The sequence below is a fragment of the Schistocerca americana genome, chromosome X (genome assembly GCF_021461395.2).
Source record: "Schistocerca americana isolate TAMUIC-IGC-003095 chromosome X, iqSchAmer2.1, whole genome shotgun sequence".
Lineage (NCBI taxonomy): Eukaryota > Metazoa > Arthropoda > Insecta > Orthoptera > Acrididae > Schistocerca > Schistocerca americana.
This window is the reverse complement of record NC_060130.1, coordinates 755,920,464-755,934,952: the sequence shown is the minus strand read 5'-3', so window position 1 is coordinate 755,934,952 and position 14,489 is coordinate 755,920,464. Positions and strand designations below refer to the sequence as shown.

Genomic DNA, 14,489 nt, shown 5'->3' with positions numbered 1-14,489 from the left:
GTTCGAGTCGGGCACACAGTTTTAATCTGCCAGGAAGTTTCATATCAGTGCACACTCTGCTGCAGAGTGTAAATCTCATTCTGGAAACATCCTCCAGGCTGTGGCTAAGCCATGTCTCCGTAATATCCTTTCTTTCAGGAGTGCTAGTTCTGCAAGGTTTGCAGGAGAGCTTCTGTAAAGTTTGGAAGGTAGGAGACGAGATACTGGCAGAAGTAAAGCTGTGAGGACCGGGCATGAGTCGTGCTTCGGTAGCTCAGACGGTAGAGCACTTGCCCGTGAAAGGCAAAGATCCCGAGTTCGAGTCTTGGTCGGGCACACAGTTTTAATCTGCCAGGAAGTTTCATATCAGCGCACACTCCGCTGCAGAGTGAAAATCTCATTCTCGAACCATCTTACAACCTTATAAGGTCCAAAGTAGCGCCTGAGGAGTTTCTCAGAGAGAACAACCTTCCGAACAGTGAAGATCCAGATGAGAGCACCAGGCTTCTAGACAACAGGGCGGTGACTCGCGTCATACCTTTGGTGATCATTTTCTTGAGCCTGCAGCATGCGGAGTTGAGCTAACTGCTGAGGTTCCTCAGCTCTGGTTAACACCTGGCTGATGTAGTCATCGTCTACATCATCAGGATGTAATGGAAACACGGTGTTCATTGTCGTAGTAGTCGCCTCATGCCCATGCACAAGGAAGAATGGCATAAATCATATGGTGTCTTGTTTGGCGGTGTTGTAGGCAAATGTCACAAAAGGTAGCACCTCATCCCAGTTGCTCTGCTCAGCGTTGACGAACATTGATAGCATGTCAGCCAAGGTTTTATTAAGGCGTTCAGTAAGCCCGTTAGTATACGAATGCTAGGCAGTCATCATGTGATGAGTAATGTTGCACGGTTTATCTCTGCCACAAGATTCGATTGAAAAACTTTCCCTCAATCCATAATTAATGACCTTGGGGCACCATGTTTTAATAGAAGTCTTCCACAATAAGTTTGGCTACCTCAGATGCTTCGGCTGTTTTCGCAGCTTTTGTAATGGCATAGTGTGTCAGATAACCAGTGCAAATAATAATCCATCTATTGCCGCTAGCAGACATTGGAAATCATCCAAGGAAGTCAATCCCAGCATGCTGGAAAGGTGTTTCAGCTGGTGGAATTGGTATGAGTGGGCAAGGTGGTTTCTGAGGAACTGCCTTTCTCCTCTGGCACTCTTGACAATGCGACACATAATGATGGGCACTCCTAAATAAACCTGGACAGAAAAATCTCTTGTGGATTCTATTAATTAAGTCTCAGTCTTAATAAATCCTAAATGTCCAGCCTCAGGTTTGTCATGGAATTACTGTGTAACATCTAAGCATATGTGTTTAGGAATCACTGGTAGCCACCTCTTTCCAAACAGATCAAAGTTTTTCTTGCAAAGTAATCCATTAACAACGTTAAATTGTCCTTTCACATCCTCTGACTGATTTAAGGCAAGCATAATTTGAGATATCTTGGCGTCCTTCTTCTGCTCCGCAGAGAGATCCTGGAGTGCAGTGAGACAGTCACTATCTTCATCAAAGTCTTGATGGTCTTTCGCATGATTTCTTGAGAGACAGTCGGTGTCTTGGTATTTTCTTCCACTTTTGTACACTATGGTAATGTCATACTCTTGAAGATGTAGTGCCTACCTGGCAAGTCATCCTGTTGGATCCTTAAGACCTGTCAACCGACAAAGTAAATGATGCTCTGAACTGTGAATGGCCTTCCACAGAGATACTGTCGAAATTTGCACATGGCCCAGATCACAGCAAGACATTCTCTTTCTGTAGTAGAGTAGTTTCTCTGGGCAGGCTATAACCTTCTCTTTTCCATCAAAAGTTTGCAACAGAACAGCACCGATCCCATACCCACTGGCATCTGCGTGTAGTTCTGTAGATGCTCTCTCATCATGCAGACCAAGTACAGAGTCAGTTGTCAGAGCTTTTCGCAGCACATTGAAAGAATCTTGTTGAGCACCACCCGAGATAAATTTAGCATCAGCTTATAACAACTCTTTGAGTGGCCTGGCTTTGATACAAAAGTCTTTGATAAAATGATGGTAATCAGGACATAAACCAAGGAAGCTTCTCATATCTCTAATACTTTTAGGAATAGGAAATTCCATTATAGATCTCACCTTTTCTGGGTCTGGCCACACACCTTCGTTTGACACTAGGTGTCCAAGAATTCTGATTTCTTTTGCTCCAAAGAGACACTTTCTTGGATTAAGTTTCAGTCTGCCTTGTTGGATACACGTAAGAATGGCCCTCAGTCTTTTTATATGTTCATCATATGTCACTGAGAATACTATAATGTCATCCAAATAACAAAGACACATCGTCCACTTCAGGTGCCTTAGAAGGTTATCCATCATCTGTTCAAATCTTGCTGGTGCATTACACAAACCAAATGGCATTACCTTAAACTCATACAGGTCCTCATTGGTGATGAATGCAGTTTGCTCATGATCAGCGTCATCTGCTTAGATTTGCCAGTACCCCGAGTACAAGTCCATGGTTGAGAAAAACTTAGCCCCCTTCAGACAATCTAGTGTATCGTCAATTCGTGGAGGAGGGTAAACATCCCTTTTAGCTATCTTATTAAGTTTCCTGTAATCAACACAAAAGCATCAACTGCCATCCTCCTTCCTGACGAGGACCACTGGTGATGATGATGGGCTCTGTGAAGGCTGAATGATGTCATTCTTCATCATTTTCTCTGCCTCATCACGAATTATTCAAAGTTCTGTTACTGACACACGGTATGCTCTCTGGCTTATTGGTTGATGGTCTCCACTGCTAATCCAGTGCTTCACCGTCGATTTGTCTAATTTACTCTTCACCTGTGGATTGAAGCATTCAGAGAACTCTCGAAGAATGGCAAGTAGCTTCTTCTGTTGTTCCTTAATGATATCTGGTGATAGTCAAGCTAGCAGATCTTGTCTCGTAGTGGTAGTGCTAATTTCACATACAGACTCGGCATGGGAGGTTTCTATGATGCTCAGCTGTTCTTCAATTAACGGCTCAGCATTTGCTATGCACATGCATCTTGGAAGGATCTGCTGTTCTCGGCGACAATTAACTATCCACAGTTTACAGAATCCGTTCTTAAACAAGACGATGACAGAGGCTGGGATGTCCAAGTTATTCTCCAGTGTTATGCTTCTCTTACATTCCACTACAAGATACATGGGTTGATGCATGGCCTGACATGTGACAGTTACCTTTCTAGCACTGACTGCAGGAATGATCACTTCATCCAGCACACATAGACTCCACACACTCGGATGCGCGTCTTCCTGCCCACAGTATCTCATCTCATCCAGCATAATCTTCGAGTGACCACAATCTATAATTGCCTGAGAAGCTTTCAAAAAGTCCCATCCGAGAATGACATCATGACTACACTCTTGTAAGACGGTGACTTCTAAGGGCTGTGTATGGCTACTTATACCCACATGAATGGTACATCTTCCTGTAGGTTTTACATGTTTCCCATTAGCCACCTTAAGCAGAGATATTTTGTTGTCAACGAATACGGTTTTCTGCAACTGGTGATGCTACTTCTCCAAAACGAATGAATATGATGCTCCAGAGTCCACAAGAGCTTGGGCTGGTCGGCCATCCATGAGGATATCGATGTAGTTTCCCATAATTTTTGTAGTGATCGATGGTAGAGGATTTTTCTCTTCAGTAGCCTCACCTCTAAGGAAGGTCGCACCCTTTAATTTTCCAGATTGCGGCAGCTAGGTGATCAGTTGGAGCTTCTAAATGGCGATGGAGACCTTGATCGGCATGTTGGGGAGCGTCCTCCCCGGCGACTAGCTTGCGGCGATGGTGGCCTATGTCATCCTGCACCCACATCTTCTTGTTCATCTTCGTCGTCCCAGATTTGGCATCAGCTAAGATTGGTCTGCTGCCTTCTGGTGCAGGCATCACCAAATATCCTTCGCCTTTCTCAACAATAGTGCACCACATGTCTCGGTCATCCACAGTGGAAACATACTGGTTGGTTATCCTGGGTCCTCCAGATGTCAGTCTTCCTTGGTACCCAAACTGGTTCCTCATGCGGCATTGCAGGAATGTAACTCCGCCTGGGTCTTGACTTTTTAACCATTTTAAAGGGAAATGAAGGACAAGAGACTGGGTTCAATGCCTGTTCCACTTCCTTCCTTATGACCTCTTGAAGCATCTCAGTTTTTTGCTTGCCATGCAATCCAAGTGCCTTCTGAACTTCCTCTCTCACTATCTGACGCAGAACACTTGTGAAATTAGTTGCTTCCTCCATCACAGACATCGATACAACATTTGGAAGCCATTGAAACTTCTTGCATGTAATTCTTTTTTGATGCATTGTCTCAGTATACTGGCACCTTTTTATGAAGTCATCTGCTGTCGAAACCTCCTTCAGGAGTATGGCTTGTACATGTCCTCAGCAACACTCTTCGTGAGATGTGCAACCTTGTCTTCCTCCTTCATTCTAGGATCCACTATTTTACACAGCTCCAAGATGTCTTGAATGTTGGATGCTGTAGTTTCTCATGGACACTGTGCCCTGCAGTTTAATTTATCTTCAGCCTTGCCTTTCTGTCGTTGTGTGTCGCCTAAATACTTGTGCAGTTCTGCTTGGAATACTTTCAAGCTTGTGAATGTCTCCTCATTGTTCTCATACCATTGCTTGGCAGTGCCCTCCAAGTAGAAAAATACGTTAGCCAAACACATGGTGTCATCCCATTTGTTAAATTTGGCTATACACTCATATACCTTCAGCCACTTGTTTAGATCTTTGGCATCATCATCAGAGAACCCGGAAGGGTGGCTCATGTGGTGGCACACAGTTTCTGTCATTGTAACATCCTCTTCTTCTTCTGTCTCCAATAGATTGTGATCTGTTGAATGTGGCTCAAACTCAGGTTTCTCGCCACGTAAGCGGTGGCTCTGTCATGGCCTGATGGGAGCCACTGTGTCATCAATAATGTGCGCTGTCACAAGTTCCGATACCCAGCATCTCCGCCAGAATAATATCACATAGAAAAAGGTGTGATTAAATGAATGACGAACACTAACTTCACATAACAAAGGTTTATTAAGCACTTGCACATACAAGGGCGCAGAGCAATCTGCCTCCATTCAGAACACATACAGTATATATACAGCTACAGAACATTCCAGTACAGTAATTCTTGACATTTGTGGATACTTCTAGAATGTACTCGAACTGAATATAGAAATTGAAATTGTGCAGTCCAGGGAATTTTGAACTCATGACTCTCCATGCAACAGTTTAGTATCATAACCACTACACTACGGTGCTATTCAGCTTCTTCTGCAACAATATTCATCATGTCATAACTGACTCAAACTTAGAGATACAAATCTAGTTTTTTACAAATTGTAGAGAATTTAATGCTGAAAGTGAAAATTACAATAGCTCAAATGCAAAATTTTTGACAAGAGGTCTCTTTTCACTTTCTGTCTCACATTTATGAAATGCATACAATGTAATGTGTACTGAATGAGTCTGTCTATATGAGTACATAAAACTGGATATTCAATTACAACAATACAAGAAATGAAATGAAAATGGAAATAACTTTTAAATACAACTGTTCAATATATTACACACTGGTAACAATAGTTCTATTTAACATTAAGGGACCTACATGCGAAACTGGAGTATTTTGAAAATGTAGCTGAGGTAAGCAGAAAATTGCTTGACATTTCAACTATTACATTATTTTGTAGCCTGAACATCATTGGTTCTGTGTAGCATGTTTGGTTAGCAATGATATATTAAATTTCCCAGTAATCAGGGTTTCTTAATGCAAAGCAAAGTTCCAAATCCACTTTGTTGTTGCTCCCGTTGCCCACTGTTTAGAGGATATGGGAAAAGAATATAACCTACTGTCATTACAAGTTATACACATGCAGGGCTGTTCAAAAAGAAGGAGCATGATTCAGACATTTATTGCTTCTGGACTCCAAAAGATAGAAACACTACTCCAGTGTTCCTGGAAATAGAAAAGTTCACATTTTTATGCATTCAATGTGAGCACCATGTGTTACATGACAGATGTCAAAACGGTGTCTCATTTCCTGCCACAAATCGAGCAGCTGGTCTCTCATTACCAAATTCACAGCTTTAACAATGAGATATTACAGATTTTCCAGAGTGTCAGGCATAGGGGGTGTAAAATCACTGTCTTTTACATAACCCCCCAGATTCAAGTCACAAGGTGTGAGGTCTGGAGACCTGGGAGGCCACCAGTGATGAAGTTCATCTTCTGCCCCTCCTCTTACAATCCAATGTCCTGGAATGGTGTCATTCAGGTAATATTGGTTGTACTGAAAGAAATTCTCTAAGCATGTCAGATGTTACTTGGATGACACCATTCCAGAACATTGGATTGGAAGAGGAGGAGCAGAAGATGAACTTCATCACCGGTGGCCTCCCACGTCCCTTCCCAGGGTATCTATTACAATGAAACTGAAAGAAGGGTCCATGTGTAGTTCATAATGTTCTAGAATTCCTTGAATCTTTTGAGACTCTTTGTTTTCATGCTTCTATATTATCTAGAAAGAAACTAAAAAATTTTAAAATTTACATGTGTAAAAATATAAATGTTTTCAGCAAAATGTGCTCATGGGGGCAGGGGGTTGAGATAATGATCTCACTGATACCCCTCCCTCTTGTATCTGTGCTAGCAGCATGAATTCTGAAAACACTGATCATGCTAAATCCAGATTCCACTTTTCTCTTACGCTATCCCAAGAACAAAAATCAAAGCAATAAACTAGATGCTAGTGGTGGCTCATGCAAAATTTTACCAATGTGCTACAATGGGATAACGTATAACCTTTTGACTTACAAGGGTAGTAATCATAACTAAACTGAATATATTAATTTTACATATATAAATTGTACTGTTTAAATATATTTAAATTTTATAATTAATAATTTAACATTGTGAAGATTAAAACAAAATGGAAACAAGAAAACCCACTTTCAAAGAAAAATAATGACCTGATGTCATTAACATAGCACTCATAGTGCCAGAAGGGATGACTTCACATCAGAGTGTGTGCAATTGAAAACAGACAGGTGTGTCCCTGCTTTGTGTTGATTGGTTGATTGTAGCATGGCTGATCATCATTTCAGCACTAAACACTGGTTTCTATGAGGGCATGCTGAAAAGAAATGCTTCTGAATTTTTTATGTGAAAATTCTTAAAGGTTTTTAAATAAAACAAACTTTACTAATCCTCTACATATTTATTCTTCATGTCTACATTTTTATTTCTCAATGATAGATCAGTTTGTTGATAGAATCACTGTAGCATGCCTGACTTTGTTGATGAAGCCACAACTAACCTCCCCTTACACTGCTTCGTCACTATCAAAGTGAAGTCCTTGAAGATATTCTTTAAGTTTTGGAAATAGATGAAAATCAGATGGGGCCAAGTTGGGACGGTATGGAGGATGATCAATGAGAGTGAACCCATGGTGTTGGATTTTTGCAGATGCTGCAACACTCATGCTTGGTCTGGCATTTTCGTGCTTAAAGACAGGGAATTCCTTGTATTGACAAACACTTCAAATTCAAAATTATAGTACAGCACACTGTTTCTCATGCACTAACATAGTTATGTTACACACTATCATGTTATATGCTGTACTTTGGAAACCTCAAGGGGCTGTGGACTGGAGATATGAAACAGAATCATTGCACTGGCTCAGTTGTAGGTGTAGCATGTTACAGACTTCCAGTTGTAGGTGTAGCACGTTACAGACTTCATTTCATTGATAGGATACTGGTAAAATGCATTAATTCTAGAAAGGAGATTGCTTATGGAACACTTATGGGATCCATCCTAGAATATTGCTCAGTTGTGTGGGACCCATACCAAATAGGAAGAACAGAAGATATTAAGTATATACAAAGAAGGGCAGCATAAATGTTCATAGGTATGCCTAATCTATGAGAGAGCATTATTAAAATGCTGGCAAACTTAAACTGGTAGATGCCTGAAGATATACATCAAGTATCCCACAAAAGCGTACTTACAAAGTTTTGAGAACCAATATTAACTGTGAAAATTGAGGAATATACTGCAGCCCCCAGTCTGTTGCTCTCTTAGAAGATGTCACGGCAGTTCAGGGCGGCGCATCCATGTCCACTGTGTCCAGGGTGGCCGACGTGCGAGCGGTACAATCCGGCCGTTACGGCCACTCCCGCACGGCGCGTAAACAGAATTCTGGTCGCCAGCCCCTGTTGCCGTCCTGTGCGTCGTGCTATATACATCATGATCAGTCAGAGTGCCCCCAGCATTGGGCTGTTTGTCGCAAGTGTAATAAAAAAGGACACATTGCTAAAGTTTGCCGCTCAGCCTCAAAAGAATCGAAGGAAGCAGGTACAGAGGACATGAACGTTGACATTCAGGAAGTTTCATCGGGCCAGGCTCCCGACGCATCGGCACGCAAACTCTTTATCGAGGTGTCGGTTCGGTCGCGTTGGTTACAACTGCAAGTAGATACGGGCGCGGCAGTTTCGTTGTTGAATGCACAAACTTATTCCGACCTTGGATCGCCCCCATTGGCGCCAGTTTACCGGCGTCTATGCGGTTATGGTAAACAGTTCATTCCCCTACTGGGTCAATTCACTACCGACGTGACTTACAAATTAGTCACTCAGCCTATTACTTTTATTGTTGTCAGTGGTGCGAGCTCCGCTAACCTTTTTGGCCTGGATGCCTTTCAAGCTTTCGGTTTTTCTATCGCTGACACCATACAGTTGGTCTCCGAAGACGTTCCCTATCAATCATTGGAATCTTTGATCTCACACTTTCCAGATATCTTTGAGGAGGGCCTGGGGCGTGTTTCAGATTTTGAAGCTCACTTAACGTTGAAGGCGTCAGCTCGCCCGCATTTTCTACGTGCGAGGCAGATCCCCTTGGCTCTCCGCCCTCAGGTAAAGGAAGAGCTAGACCGGCTGACAGCCCTAGGGGTCGTTCTTTCCATTTCTTCTAGTGAGTGGGCTTCGCCCCTCGTTATTGTAAGGAAGCCCTCAGGAAAATTGCGTCTTTGTGGCGATTTCAAGGCCACCATTAATTCACAATTGGTGGTGGATACCTATCCTTTGCCTCGTGCTGATGAATTGTTCTCTGCCGTGGCGGGAGGCCAATATTTTTCGAAAATTGATCTTTCGGAGGCTTATCATCAGATACCACTTGATGAGGACTCCAAAGAGCTGGTGGTCGTCAACACCCCATTTGGCCTTTACCAATACCAGTGGTTGGCCTTCGGTATATCCAGTACCCCGGCGATATTCCAGCGTTATCTTGAGTACATCACGTCGACAATCCCTCATTGAATTAATTACCTGGATGACATAATTGTCACAGGCCACAACACGAAGGAACACTTGCACAACCTTCGGACACTCTTTCTCAAATTCAGGTCTGTGGGCTTGCGTTGCAACCTGCATAAGTCAAACTTCTTCCAACCGTCCATTGAGTATGCGGGCTACACCATCTCTCTGCACAGCATCCAGCCACTAGGAAGTTTGGTCCAAGGTATCGTCGACCTTCCTCGGCCCGCTTTGCTGAAAGAGTTACAAGCTTTTTTAGGCAAGATAACCTATTACAACCGGTTCATTCCCAGGGCTTCCACCATAGCCCGCCCCATGCACTGCCTTTTGATTGGTCGCCTGCATGCGAGCGAGCTTTCATCTCGTTGAAGGGCCTCCTCATGTCAGCGCCTTGTTTGGCTACTTTTGCCCCCATAAGCCATTGGTCCTGGCTACAGATGCTTTGCAGTATGGGGTGGGGGCGGTCCTGGCCCATCACAATGCAGACGGTTTCGAGCAACCACTGGCGTTTGCATCTAAAACTCTTAGTCCCGCGCAGGCCCATTACTCTCAGGTGGAAAAAAGAGGCTTTGGCCATTGTCTACGCTTTTACCAAGTTTCACCCTTTCTTGTATGGCACGAAGTTTCAGTTAATCACTGACCATAAGCCGTTAATAGCGTTATTTGGCCCCGCCTCTCAGATTCCGGATAGGGCAGCCCACAGACTACAGCGCTGGGCCTTGTTCCTCTCTAAGTACCATTATGACATTCATTTTCGCCCTACCGGACAGCATGCCAACGCTGACGCTCTTTCCCATCTTCCGGTGGGCCCGGATCCTATGTTCGATCGTGAGGAGATTATGTGTTTTCATTTGGATGTGGCGTCCCGCCAAGTGGTTGATGGCTTCCCGATCACTAGTTCTCGAGTCGCCAGGGAAACAGCAGCCGACCCGGTTCTCCGGCAAGTAGTTCGCCTCATTCAGCAGGGGTGGTCATCCCGCCCTCCAGGCCGGGCCTCGGACCCTCTTCATAATTATTTTATTCTACGAGACCGTCTCTCGGTCTTGGAAGGAGTTCTCCTTCTGGCTACCAATGATACAGCTCCTCGCGTGGTTATTCCTGCAAGTTTACGAAGGGAAGTCCTCACGTTATTACATGCAGGGTACTGGGGTGTTTCCCGTACTAAAACCTTGGCTCGCAGACATGTGTACTGGCCCAGTATTGACAGAGAAATTGAGCACTTGGTGGCTGCCTGTTCCCAGTGTGTGAGCCAACAGGCATCTCCCAGGGCAGCATTCTCTTCATGGCCGCCGGCAACCCAAGCATGGGAATGTGTTCACGTCGATTTTGCAGGCCTGTTTCTCAATGGCTTTTGGCTCATTGTCATTGATGCTTATTCCCGATTCCCATATGTGGTTCACTGCTCCTCAACCACTTCAGAAGTTGCAATCCAGGCACTAGCCAAAATCTTTTCTGTGGAAGGTCTGCCAATCACCCTGGTCTTGGACAATGGACTGCAGTTTATTTCGCAGACCTCCAAGGATTTTTGTAGGCGCTTCGGTATTCGGCACGTTTGCTCTCCCCCCTTCCATCCACAATCGAATGGGGAAGCCGAGCACATGGTGCACACATTTAAGACACAGATGAAAAAGTATGTGCACGAATTTCCTGTGGAGGAAGCATTGACGTTTTTCCTGACAGCATACCGGACCACACCAATGGGAGAATGCAGCCCCGCAGAGCTCCCTCATGGGCGCCAACCTAGGATTCTGCTGCACCTCCTCCGGCCTGGTCCTCGCCAGTCTTCGCAACACGGAGTACCTGGCTTTCCACTGGGTATGTCAGTCTGGGCCCGTGGGTTTGGTCGCAATCCACGTTGGATACCGGCGGTGGTCCTGCGCCGAAATGGCCGCCAGCTCTATGCCTTGCAGGTGGGGGACCGGGTGGTATGTCGTCACCAAAATCAGCTACGTCCACGTTTGGGCACCCACCCTCCGACCTCTTGGACACCAGCTTCCCTATTGCCGGCACCTGTGTTGGTTTCTCAGGGGACGTTACCGCCTCTCCCCACTGTGACTCGGCCACACTGTGATGGCTCTCAGCCTTGGCAGCCTCCAGTAGCTCCAGCACCAGCATCGCCATCATTCGAGATGCCCCAGCGAGAATCGGCCCCCTCGCAGGCCCAATTTCTCAGGAGGCTGGTTCACCTGTGGTCGTCCCTTCCCCATCGTCCCCACCACTGGGTCTTGCCCCTCCCGAGGTGGAACAGGATCCGGAGTTCAACAGTTTGTCACTCGTTCTGTCCCGGGCTCCAGTGGTGGGACGACGGGGGCCTCTTCGTGTGGGTCACTTCCAGCCATATTCGAAGGTTCCGGCTCGAGGGTTGGCAGATCCCCTCGACTCCGGCCTTCCAATGGATGTGGAGGTCATCGCTCCTGCCCGACGCTCCACCTTCTGACGCAGTGGATCACAGTGGCTTCACCCCCTGAAGGAGGAGGAGTGCAGCAGCCACCAGACAGATCGCGGGAGGCCCACATTGGCACAGCGCGTCACAGACGGTAGTTGCCTCAAGTAGAGCTCTGTCCACCAGAGGGCATGCGAGAATTCGGACACGACCTCTGACGGCGTAACAACAACATCATCTCAGGCAGCACGGGCTGTGCCCAGTCAGTTAACATCGGGCCTGCCTAGGACTCAGTCCCTGTCTATGCTAAGTGAAGTGCTACGTAAACGTGAACAGTGTTACTACACTTATCATCTCATTTTCAGTGGCACCTTGAACACTAATCCTCCTCAGATTAGTTTAGGCAACAATAAAATTTGAGTACAAGTGGATGTATTAGGGGTTAATACAAATTCCAAGAATTCATTACTGATCATCATACTGAATGAGTGTCTGATAGTCTGGGGTACCATCAGACTTGCTCCATATTGTATGCCCCCTTTACACTGACCATGGTGCCAGGGATTCTGTGGACTCTTCCATCAGTGCATTTCCACAACTGTATTCCAGCAGGCCAGTCTTCATCTGTATCTTGGAAGGGATGTTAAAAAACAGTTCTTGTCCAGAAAACAAATCCTGTTTCTTCTTTGGTATCCCCATTTACCTGATATGTTACCCACAAATTATTTGTGAGATTTTGTTAGTCAATGTCCTGATGTCCTATATTGGATACAGAGACACTTTGTACCCTCATACAAGTTATCAGGATTGCCAGTCATCAGTTACACATTGAAAGCCATTAACTACATGCAGAAACTTTCACTGCACCACATAGCAGCTTCATAGCTACTATTTTTGGACTGTAATATTAATTTAATGTATTGTATGTTTACTCTCATCTTCATGTCCATTAGAGCACTCAGGATAATATAATGTAGCTAGGAGGATGCTATCTCAAGATTTGAATAAATTAATAGATATTACCAGGATAGCTAATTATTATTATCAGTGTGGTGAATACTGAATATTTAGGCCACAAACTCAAGTATGATGCTCTCACCATTGACAAATGACTCACAGTTTTTAAGTTAGTATGTTAGTTCCATGTTCCATGGGTTATTTTGCAAAATAAATTGTAACAATTTGGAACAAGTCATTTTACATTCTCATGGCAAGTAATTTTTTTATATACACAGATGTGAGCTAGTAACGCCTACCCACCACCTTTCACACATTGTACAATGAACTACGTGAAATAGGTTCATATCCACATATACATACTTACCACACAAACCTCTATGAAATGCATGGTAGGGGATATTTCCCATTGAATAACATATTAAGGTACATGTGTTGGTTACATAAAGTATAATTATGGTACTGTTGAGACTTTTATGTGCTGATATTAGTCATTTCTTGTGTGGGCCTAGGATGGGTTTCACTAGAGTTTTGTAAGCATTTTCCTTTGTAAAAAGGCTACATTTTCCCAACTATCGTATGAATGAAACCTCACCTTACATGCAATTGAGCTATTGTGATATTTCCATTCCATATCGCAAAATACTCTTACACCCATGTATTTATACGAATTGATCGATTCCAATTGCAACTCACTGATACTGTAGAGATAGGATAGTATGGCCTTTTTTTTCTCTTTCTTTTTTTTTAAAAAAAAGGAGCACTGTTTTACATTTTTAAACATTTAAAGGAATCTTTGCACCATTTTGAAATCTTACCAGAGTTGAGTGGATATTTGTGAAGAGTGTTTTTATCAAAGAGTCTGAGGTTGCTGTTAATATTGTCCACCAGCTGAATATACAACATCAACGATAAGGGCCCCAACAGACTTCTCTGTCCCTGACACAGACATGAAGTTGCTTCTTCGTTTGTTGATTAATCTTCATCCAAGATAACACTCTGTGTCCTCCTTACCAAGAAATCCTCAACTGAGTTACAGATTTTGTTCGTGCATGCTAGTCTCCTCTCTTTGCTTCAGCGTCCTGCATATTGCAATAGACTGTTTGGTCTTAAATTTTATCTTTTATTGCATGAGCTAGTTTATAATCTATCGGGGGTAATATTCTATCTTCATTTTTAACAACAGCAAGAGATGGTAACAAAGGTATTTACAAATTTATTACTGATACACTATAAAATACACATTATGTTACCTGTGTTTCACAACTTTTCGTATTACATGACCTAGGGTTTGAATTACAAGCTCATTTTCCACAAAATTGAAATACAATTTCTGGAAAGTTGGCTTAAAACCCAAAAGCTAGGTTACATAAGATAAAATGCTGCGAAATGTATGTTAAAAATTTCGTGTTTTGCTATGTTAAAATATATTGGTATAGGTATATTAAATGTTCAGTTTTCTTACAGATGCAAGGAAAACTGAAGCAGAAATAACAAATGAACTAGTAAAGATGGTCAGGGAACTTATTGGTCCAATTGCTGCCTTTCGTCTAGCTGCACCTGTAAGGGGACTTCCACGAACACGCTCTGGAAAGACATCTCGAAAATCAATTGCAGATTTAGCAAGAAATAAGTTTGTGAAGGTATTTAAATCTTTCTATATTGTATTGTATGTGTATAGATCTCCTTGGTGATCTTCAAGGTTTTAGAAATCTTTTTCTGTATAAATCAGATTTTCAGTATCCTGCTGATAATTTGTCCAGCATGTT

At 43.5% G+C, this 14,489-nt stretch overlaps 1 protein-coding gene across 1 annotated transcript in view; it reads left to right on the top strand.

Annotated features, from left to right (window-relative positions):
* LOC124555550 (acyl-CoA synthetase short-chain family member 3, mitochondrial) overlaps positions 1 to 14,489 on the top strand; it is a 324,870-nt gene that overhangs the window by 289,832 nt on the left and 20,549 nt on the right. The window contains exon 13 of the mRNA XM_047129506.1: positions 14,188 to 14,363. Coding sequence (XP_046985462.1) covers positions 14,188 to 14,363 — 176 coding nt within the window. The remainder of the gene's footprint in view (positions 1 to 14,187; positions 14,364 to 14,489) is intronic.